Raw genomic sequence first — 10,131 nt, 5'->3', positions numbered from 1 at the left:
AACTTCATACTGTTTACACGGCGTTCACTAGATCAGGCGGATGAAGTACCTATTTTTTTTCGATGGCTTTACACGAACAAATCAACGACTGTTATACAACAGTTAATGAGGATATTTGGTGGTTTATGACGGCTTGTAAATAAAGTTGTGATATTTTCGTCTTTGTCTTTTTAATGTACTCGGCGAACCGATTTTTAGAGCTTTCATAGAAGCTGTTCAGAGACATGCTGAAATTGAGCGACCACTTTTTTTAATCTTTGATTTTTTTAATGATAGCATACAGGAAACTTTATATTATTTAAAATTACAACTAGGTAAATGAACCTACTTCTAAGATTGTTTTTTGGAATCTTTTTGTATTTTTTTTAAATTCCAAATTTTACTTTTACGGTCATCCCGTAAAACCTAATTGAAAATACAAACTGAAATATAGATGCACAGAAAAAACAGAAAATAAGACCATCACTGGGAATCGAACCCGGTCCTCGGTAATCCGTACGCGTGCTATACCGCTACACCACTGATGGTCAACGTACCGACACGAATTTCCCCTATGCACCTCATATCTCAGCTTGGTTTTTTGGGATTCCAAAAAACCAATCTTAATTTGATTGCTTAGTAACGATATCTCTTGTCCGGGTGAGCGGTTAGTTCCAATGGAGTGCCGAAAAAGTTTCTCGATGAGGCTTACGGCATAGATGTCGCTAGCGTCATGCTTACGTGACTAAGTAAGAAACAAACACATCTATATTTCAGTTTGTATTTTGAAGCCTACTTCTTTCTCAGGGTCGCCCGGCAGTTTGGATACTCCTTAGGTAGTTTAGGTACGTTCGGCCAGCGCGCCTAATCATTAGGCGCACGCACAGGTGTTAATTGAACCTTTATAAAGCGGCAATTACACCGAATCGTTCGCCGTATGCTGCATGCGGCGACCGCAAAAGTATAAAGTACACGGTAGTCGGCCGCAGAGCGACAGCTGCCACCGCTTAATATGGCTGCCGCAGTAAACGGACAGACAAATGTAAAGACCACGTTCGTTCGCCGAAGTCCGAAGTAGTTTAAAACAAATTCGGCGACCGCATTAGGTGAACGACGCAGTGTAAAGCGGGAATTACACTTCACTTCTACACTTTTGCGGTCGTTGCATGCAGCATGCGGCGAACCACAAAGTGTAATTTCCGCTTAATTGCCGCTTAAAGTACTACGCGAGCGAGGATAGGTTAATAAATGAAGCGTTTCTATTGGTCCGTGAAAATTACATTCCTCAAAACACATCCTCGCACATCTCTGGTGGCTACGCAGCCTGACAGAGGCTCGCAAATCGAAGTTCGTATCGGGCCGTCCCTTTCACTCGCGTATTAAATGACATAATCGTCAGCGGGACGGCAACATACGAAGTTCGAGTTTTGCATTTCGTGGTATAGGCTTGCTTTCTTACCCATTCATTCTTAGCGTAAGTCCTAAACGAATTAAAAAGTTTTCATTTCAACAATCATTACGAGCTGGTACTTAGGGTCTAAATCTACGGCAAGACATGCCTCGATCATTCTTTAATCTAGGGTTTCATCGTAACCGTCTAGATTTTTATTTTCAATTTTACCATCACTCGCCTGCCAGACAGTTTCATCAGTGTAAAGTCATTCAATGACAAAGAACGACCTTACACAAAACGTTACAAATTCTATGAATTGCAGTCACCTGCCCAATCGGACATAAAAACTAGATGGAAGTGATTAAATAAGCACAATAGGTATTGTTAAATTTAGTGACCTAACCTAATTACCTGGGGACGTTATGACATCGAATATTACGGTTTGATAAATAGATACCTATTAAGAGCTAATGAATGTAACGAAAAGCTCTAGACTTGACTGACAATAACCGTTAGTTCTCTTTGACATTTTTGTGGTTTAGAGATTACTTCAAAATGTTTTCTATTAAATTACGAGAATACAATGCTGTGTGGCAACCCCGAACGGAAGACGAAGCGTTGCGTTGAAAGGCCTTCCAGTAGTGGACTCTCACAGAGTACTTTATACATATACGGTGGACTGACGAAATCGCAAAAGTTGCGGTTAACCGATGCATGCACAAGATAGAACAACGATAGAAGCTCCGACCATGTTCTACATCGCGCTATCGAAGTTTCCCAACACGGTTCGTATATACAAGTTCCGACACTCTTCTTCGGACTTCGGTCCCAGGCATAACACCTGCCTGGAAGAGATCTCTCTCTATTGAAGCTCCCCCACAATGTTCTAAGGCAAGCATTTTTTCAACAGTGGACGTCTTCCGGCTGATGATTTTTTATTACATAGACATAAACAGTGAAAACAGTGTCGACGGAGCTCCTATTTTTGTGTGGTTTTGGCCCTTCGGGGCCGATGCAAACATAACATAACCTAAACCTACCTATTTTTTCTGTGTCAGTTAAAATTGGGGAAAACGGGATTGTGAAAATAAAATACAGTAAAAAAGCATATTGGGAAAAATAGCATCCGGGATCAAAAAGCGAATGGAAATGTTGCTACTAGGGCATAAGAAATAACGAATTTGAGGTTAACATTGACTGTTAAACTAACCTCCGCTTTAGGAAGTCGCAAGAACACCACTTCCCTCAGTGGGAATAGTATATCTTCTTTGATTAGGCCAGGCCACCATGGAACTTTATCACAGTAGACAAATTTATTTTGACAACCTCAGATGACAACCATGAGAACGCTTATCGAATGCTTATCGAATTACGAGAATGTCATTATGACAACGATCTATGTAGTGGAATCAAATTAGATAATACATTTTTTTTTTTTAAACAAACGACGAGTGTTGCCCTTTGTGTTATGCTTTATTAACCCCCCCTCCTTCCGTAAATAGAGTGATCTTATCAGTTTGCCGTTTCTGTCTGTAATTCCTAACGATTAGCCGATTTCCATGTGTTTTTTTTATTAAAGGCTATGTAAAAATAAGCGGTTTCTGAAAATATTATAGATGTTGAACTTTGAAATGACAATGTCATGATTTTTTCAACTCTTAAGTCGTGACATAACGTTATTATTGACAAAACTTTTATTAAAGTTTCTTTTATTTAGTTTCAATTGAATCGGCTGTAAACGTATTTAAATCGTTAATAAAGCAATACCTTGCCCGACTTGTCGGTCGGCAGCATTGCAACCGCAATTGGTCTGAGGCTACTGCTAAAAAATGACCTTTCTTCAAGAGTGTAAGCAATAGCTTTAGGGTTAATGTCTTGTGAAAGATCAAAGCGGTGCAATGTTGAATTATATAAAATACCTACAAATGAAAATCGTCGAGAGTCCCTGCTTAGCTGTCTTACTGCTCAACGGATAAGGTGAGTTTGTTTCTGAGTTTAAATATATTTTTTTAGTTATGCTGATATTGGAAGGTGGTGTTACAGTTCACGGTAGGCCTTATTTAAGTTCAATACAACTATAATGTTAATTAACGTTTTAAATACCACAAACAGGATTTATCACGCTAAAACACACGATATTTACTTCGACGTTTCCACCACATTATAGTGGCACAGTAATGTGGCCGAAAAGTCGAGGTAAGTATTACTCGTGTGTTTTAGCGTGATAAGTCCTGTTTGTGCTATTATGACTAGAATGTGTTACTAATGTCACTCGGGGCTTGTTGATTTTCTTCGGTTTTCTGAAGATTCGAATGAGATAGAAAAAGAAAACTGATCATGCGTTCCGAACGACATTGGCAAACCAAGTGGTTTATGTGTATGTATTGCAAGGAATATCGTGCGAGTTGGTGGTACGGGCGGCCAAATAAGTAGTCTATCAATTTTTAAACAAGTTCCTATCAAATGAATATGTCGCTAAAGCCGAACTTTCAAGTTGACAGCACGTCTATTGGCATTATTGTTTTATGACATGCAAGGGATTATAAACTTTATGGTGGTAGACCACATATTGGGCTGATGGTACATTGCTGTTTATGGTAGTTTGTTTACAAATTCAACGCCTCGCGGCTCCGCAGTGTAACGACGATATTGTTCGCACCGTCTAAACTCGTGACTGTGAGCTGCAGACCTCGCAAGTACGTCTTCAACCGCCATAGCTTCGCTGTTAAAAAAAAACAAACACTGGATTGTCCAATGCCCGCTAAAGTTGCGACCAGCAGAGGAGAATCTAGACAACCAGACGATGCACAGTATTTTTGTTCAAGCTAAAATTGGAGACGCTTTGTTCGCGCTTCGAACTCGCTCAGTCAACTTTTGCCTTCGAAGATCAATGATACACTAGAAGATGAACGGCATGTTGTATTTCCGTTCATAATAAACCCTAAGTTGCAAAGAATCGTACGGCTGTTTGCAGACTCAACGTTTTCTCACAGATGACTTACGTACGGTTTGGGCGTTTTAGTTTATTATTGAATCCTGTTTTCCAGGATTTAGTTTGACAATGGCGTTTAAACTGATACTCATAGCGGTAGCTATGCTGCACGTGGTGGCGTGCATGCCTGCTATAACCCTGGAGGACTTGGAGATTGCTGATGATACTGCGGCGGTGGGGTCGTATGTGCGGGAAGTGAGGGCAGCTGCAGTAAGTGACTGTTAACCCCTGTTTCATTATCCATTGATTAAATTTATTTGACGGATAAATGTGATGCCGTCTCTGTTTGTATTGTTCGAATAGACGGAGAGGGCATTACATTTATCCGTCGGTGAAAATTAATCAATGGGTGTTGAAACAGCCCCTAAGTCTTTTGTTGGAAAATGGTAACTAAATCTCCCTTACGTGAGAGAACATACCGAATAAAATGTTTCGCATTTCTATACCAGGATATAAATTATTAATATCAACTCAAAGTTATTTTAATTTAAAATTTAGGCCTTCCAGAAACGGAATAAAACTAAGTAAATCAAAACTAAATGAAAATAGTTTTAAGTTGATAGGTACAGTCAAGGGCATAAATATATATACAGACATAGCGTCAAATACGTATACATCGACCTTAAGATTTGTTGCATAAAGGTGTATAGATATTTTTGACGTCTTGGCAACGTAGGTACACATATTTATGCCCTTGACTGTACTCCCTTGATCTAAGTAGGAATGCAATTTGTACATAAGTATTCATGTCGCGTGTCGTATTGTCGTCGTGGTGATTCTTGGGGACAAAAGGAATTTCCGATAGGTATAATTTGTGAATATACTGTTTCTAGAAAGCATTTTCATAATTTCATCCGTCGCATACCTACCTATTCTGATTACTTGTGTTAGTAGTTAATTTATAATTTATGCCAAAACATGCTCTTTAAATCTAGCATTAAAACTGCGACCTATACGGTGACACACACACACATTATACACATTACGGATTCATGAGTAACTGAGTTTTGGTATCCAGCATTTTTTTTTTGTTTATTTTTGTGTTCTAATTTTAGTAGTTACAATGTAAAAAATATAAATTGATTTTATCAATATTTCAGCCTCAAGATTACCACAAATCTTACGAGAACGACGGTGACGGTGAGATAGGCTACTCCCGGAAGAAGCAAGGAGGCGGCAAGAAGGGCTACCAACACTTCGACAGTTACCACAAGAAGGCAGGAGACAACTATGAGTTTGAGAAGCAGGACTCCTTCGGGCACGACGATGGAGGCAACCAGGGTGCCTACAGCCATCAGCATGAGAGGAAAGAGAAAGGTGATGATGAGCAGGATGAGGGAAGGTCAGCCAAGATTGTTAGGAGACCCTGGAAATTGTTACGGAGATTCGTGAGATGGTTCGGCTAACAAAGCTTGGGACCAACCTTGATATGAAGTGAAGGGTTTTTGTGTGCTGCTGCAGTAAACTGCCTAAAACCTTTAAGTGTACAGAATTCACTGCATCAGGAAGTCTACTGTATGTATCATAACGTCCATATTAAAATGTCCACTCAATCAAAATGTTCACACTACCAAAATATCCTCTTTACTGATACGTCTATTCTGTCACAAGGTCCACCCAAGCAAAAGGTGCACATACCAAATATTACCAATCTACTACAGTTTAGACTCCATTTTTTTTAATATAGTGTACATTAATAGTTAATAGACACAGTTAATATTTATATAAAGTCTAATTTGATAACAACGGACGTTGTGGTGGAGTGATCTTTTTGATACAGTGGATAACGTGCCCCCAAAGGAGTTCAAGCTTGGGGTAAAAAAAATCACCTACACAAAGGGATATACTCTGAAGCTATTTTTTGTATTGGTTAACTTTAAAGTATGTTTTATTTGAAATGTTTTGGTACATTTGTATGAATACCGATAGCTAAATAAATGTGTTGTTTAGAACCAGTGCAGTTTTATTTATCTTAGTTTATGTTTGCAGCCCAGAAGTACAGGGAGCCTGAGCAAGAGGAGGAGGAGGAGCAACACCATGGGGTTCCCCTGAAGGACGTCACCCATGAAGAGTTAAAGTAAGTTTTTGTTTAGTTGCTGTGATTTCGTAAACACAGTTCGTAGGCTCTGTTTCCACCAGAGACGTGCTAGGATGTGTTGTGTGAAAACGCTTCATTTTTAGGGTTCCGGAGCCAAAATGGCAAAAACGGAACCCTTATAGTTTCGTCAAGTCCGTCTGTATGTCTGTCTGTCCGTCCGCGGCTTTGCTCAGAGACTATCAATGCTAGAAAGCTGTAATTTTGCACGAATATATATGTAAACTATGCCGACAAAATGGCACAATAAAAAAACAAAAAAAAATTTTTTACAGTACCTCCCGTAGACGTAAAGTGGGGGTGTTTTTATTTTTTCTCATCCAACCTTGTAGTGTGGTGTATTGTTGGATAGGTGTTTTAAAATCATTAGGGGGTTGCTAAAACGATTTTTCGATTCAGTGATGTGTTTGAAAAATATTCAACTAAAGTGCAAATTTTCATTACCAAAAAATTTGTAAAAATTTCCGGTAGTAATTATATCAAACTTACAAGGAAAACTGTAAAGGTTAAGTTTTCTTGGAAATTATTAGTAGTTTAAGAGTAAATAGCAGCCTAAGGTATAAAATATACCTAAACTTGGAATATTCCGTACCAAATACGAAATCCTTAGAAAAATATAACTTAATTTTGTCCGACACGCTCTTGGCCGGTTTTTTATTCAACTGGATAGCAAACGAGCAAGTGGTTCTCCTGATGGTAAAAGATCACCACCGCCCATAAAGATCTGCAACACGGGGTATTGCAGATGCGTTGCCAACCTAGAGGCCTAAGACGGGATACCTCAAGTGCCAGTAATTTCACCGGCTGTCTTACTCTCCACGCCAAAACACAACAGTGCAAGCACTGTTCACGGCAGGATTAGCGAGCAAGATGGTGGTAGCAATCCGGGCGGACTTTGCACAAGGTCCTACGACTTGCATTACATTTTCCTTGCTTCGATCCGCTCTGCTGTTTCCACCAGGGATGTGCTGAGCGAGGATAGATAAATGAAGCGTTGCTATTGGTTGAAACACAGCCGTATTGTCTAATGCGTTGACGTTCGCAATCGCCTCAGAGGCCTTCTTATTTAAAACAGTTGGGACCACAATCATTTTCAGCACTTCTTTCTGTCACACAGTTTAACACGAAGGTAGAAATGCTGAATGAGATTCTGAACGACATTGCGTTGGACAATACCTCTGGTGTTGCGAGTACTTAACAGTTCTTTAGCTACAGCTAGCAATGCAAGTAAATTAAGTAGCTTTTGCTTAGGTTTAGTCAACTAATAAACTTTATCACTCTAAGTTTCAATGTCAATTGTATGGCTTGAAACGTCACAGACTGGGTGAATCCAGACGAGCACAATTTTTTTGAGTTCTGAGTCGGGTATTTTTGGTCGCGTAGGTATTTCTGCTGCGGTTCTATACAAAAGTGCAGTTTAAGCCCCACGGCGACTCAAAATTATACACAAATAGGACTTTTGTATGAAACCAAAACCACGCGACCGAAAATACGCGACTCACAAAACTCTCTGAACTCGAAACTGTGAACTCAGTTGTGTGGTGGCCTAGAAATCGAATCGGTTGACTGTTCAGTCAGCAGCAAAAGTGGATGAGAGGTTACGGCACTGAAAATGATCTACTACGACTCTACTGCCAAGGTAATAAGAGAGAGTTTAGATCATCTTGAGCACCACAACTGTGTAGTTATTTAATCACTTCAAGGGGCTGTTTCACCATCCAATGATTAGTGCTAACTGACTGTTAAAAGTGATGCCGTCTCCGTCTATCCGTACAAAACAAATAGAGACGGCATCACACCTAACCGCCAGTTAACACTAATCAATGGACGGTGAAACAATCCCTAAATAAAAGACTTTTTGTATCACAAATCAAATCGTTTTTTTTTTATCTTTCTTGATGAAGGTGCTTCTACCCAAAGACATATAGAGCGCAACTGGTGTTGCTTCTGCTGCTGACTGTACTTAACTTATTCGTTGTTTACAAAGGTGGTGGTCGTGCTTTATGTGTGTTAATGGTTAAGAAGCAATGCTTTTATTATAGATCGCTTCTAGACAGTGTTGAAGCGCTAGAGGACACTATTCCGTTCCCAATCAGAAAGCGGAGAGATATTAGCTCGCAAACAAAAGAGGGGACGCGCATTTTAGCAATGAAATTATTCTAGGTATGAGGTAAGAAATAAGATTGTATACCTAACAAAAATTATACAATTACTTATACCGATATGAATGATACACCCTGTATACGCAACCATTTAAATGTTATCTGGCTCCATAGCCCGGAAATCTTGTCCACAGCATCCCGACCGCATAGCCAATTTCGTGTCGCTTCCTGCCTGGCAGTAATTTGGCAACTGTGAAGGACTCTCCGCTAGCACATCTTCATGGTGTATTAGGGGATAGATCTTCATAGTTGCGCTCATCTAATTTAATGATACCAAAGGCCTCTTCGTGTTAGCTTCGGGCCCATGATTGCTTTCAAAATTTCCGGGTCCCCATGGGCACGTGATCCGAAATCCATACCAACAATAATAACATTCGTCAATATCACCCACGTTTATTAAAACCCTTGTCACATCACATAGTTAGTAAGTCTTCTCTGCATTATAATATAACCGCGTTAAAACTCCAGCTTTGACAGTTCGCTCCCGCCTCACCATAAATTTGTTTTTTTTTCCACAGAGAGGGAGCCAACGATGGCAACGGCGGCGTGGAGGCACACGGCCACGACCCCAAGGATTACATTATTCCTGAGAAATACGTCTACGGCGAAGGGGAGGAGTACAATTTTTAGGATAGATTGAGTTACAAAAGAAATTAGACATTTTGACTGATAGTTAATTAGGGTTGGGTACATTTTATGTTAAGTATTGTAAGATAGGTATAAGTATTGTATATTTCTAACTTTTATATTTAGTTATTATTACCTACGAAACGCTACTCTTGAGCCATTCATAAATGAATTCCGTTAAAATCACTATTTGATTATAAATCCATTATCATTCTGGTTGAGACACACACACCTTTTAACAATAAATTTCATTGTTTTAAAACCAAACTAGAACTTTCACACAGGACTGGACTTAATAAATTTGTACAAACAAAATAGTATTTTATTACAACGGTAATTTTATTTAGGTATTTTTCCCGTTTTGAATATAAACACTGAGGTAAACACAAAGTTTTACCTTCTCCTTCGTTTTTCCCGCGGGAACTTTATACTCAATCCATCCGTACTTAATATTATAAATGCGAAAGTGTGTGTGTTTGTGTGTATGTTTGTCCGTCTTTCACGCCGAAACGGAGCGACGGATCGACTTGGTTTTTGGCATAGAGATAGTTTATGGGCCAGAGAGTGACAGGCTACTTTTTATCCCGAAAAAAAAAATAGAATTTCACGCGGGCGTAGCCGCAGGCAAAAGCTAGTACAAACATAAAACCACAACGAAAGACTGATATTCACGGTGAAAATGTAAAAAGTGCAGTTTTTCAAGATAGCGGCGTTAGTTGCGTTTTTGCCACGTCCACTATAATTTTGTCGCACTATACTTTACCTACATTTTTCATTATTTACAAGGACAAGGCAAGCAAATTGACGTTTTTATCAACTGCCACACTGCCACAATTAAAATTTAAAACTTACGTCAAACAAAATGTGTCCTACGTGAAATGGA

General features: G+C 39.3%; 1 protein-coding gene across 2 annotated transcripts; it reads left to right on the top strand.

The window, feature by feature from the left end:
* The first annotated feature begins 3,097 nt into the window (after positions 1-3,097).
* LOC141445419 (uncharacterized) lies at positions 3,098-9,534 on the top strand. Of its 2 annotated transcripts, none has more exons than XM_074111260.1 (5): positions 3,098-3,349; positions 4,420-4,574; positions 5,465-5,681; positions 6,354-6,441; positions 8,502-9,104. In XM_074111260.1, the coding sequence occupies exons 2-5, from the start codon at positions 4,434-4,436 to the stop codon at positions 8,620-8,622; spliced, it is 567 nt and encodes a 188-aa protein (XP_073967361.1). In that variant the 5' UTR covers positions 3,098-3,349; positions 4,420-4,433; the 3' UTR covers positions 8,623-9,104. The 2 variants fall into 2 exon arrangements, with proteins under 2 accessions (XP_073967361.1, XP_073967362.1); XM_074111261.1 differs by lacking the exon at positions 8,502-9,104 and adding an exon at positions 9,140-9,534 and having other exon boundaries at positions 3,105-3,349.
* The last annotated feature ends 597 nt before the right edge of the window (positions 9,535-10,131 follow it).

This window comes from Choristoneura fumiferana, chromosome 2, assembly GCF_025370935.1.
Source record: "Choristoneura fumiferana chromosome 2, NRCan_CFum_1, whole genome shotgun sequence".
In the NCBI taxonomy this organism is placed as follows: domain Eukaryota; kingdom Metazoa; phylum Arthropoda; class Insecta; order Lepidoptera; family Tortricidae; genus Choristoneura; species Choristoneura fumiferana.
Note: the sequence above shows the minus strand (reverse complement) of the source record. Positions and strands in the feature narration are given on the sequence as shown.

What these genes read in the sequence shown, in the direction of transcription:
- LOC141445419 (XM_074111260.1), top strand. Translation starts at nt 4,434, where the DNA reads ATGGCGTTTAAACTGATACTCATAGCGGTAGCTATGCTGCACGTGGTG. An exon ending in GCATGAGAGGAAAGAGAAAG is followed by an intron (nt 5,682 to 6,353) that starts GTGATGATGAGC and finishes TTATGTTTGCAG; the next exon opens with CCCAGAAGTACAGGGAGCCT. An exon ending in GTCACCCATGAAGAGTTAAA is followed by an intron (nt 6,442 to 8,501) that starts GTAAGTTTTTGT and finishes CTTTTATTATAG; the next exon opens with ATCGCTTCTAGACAGTGTTG.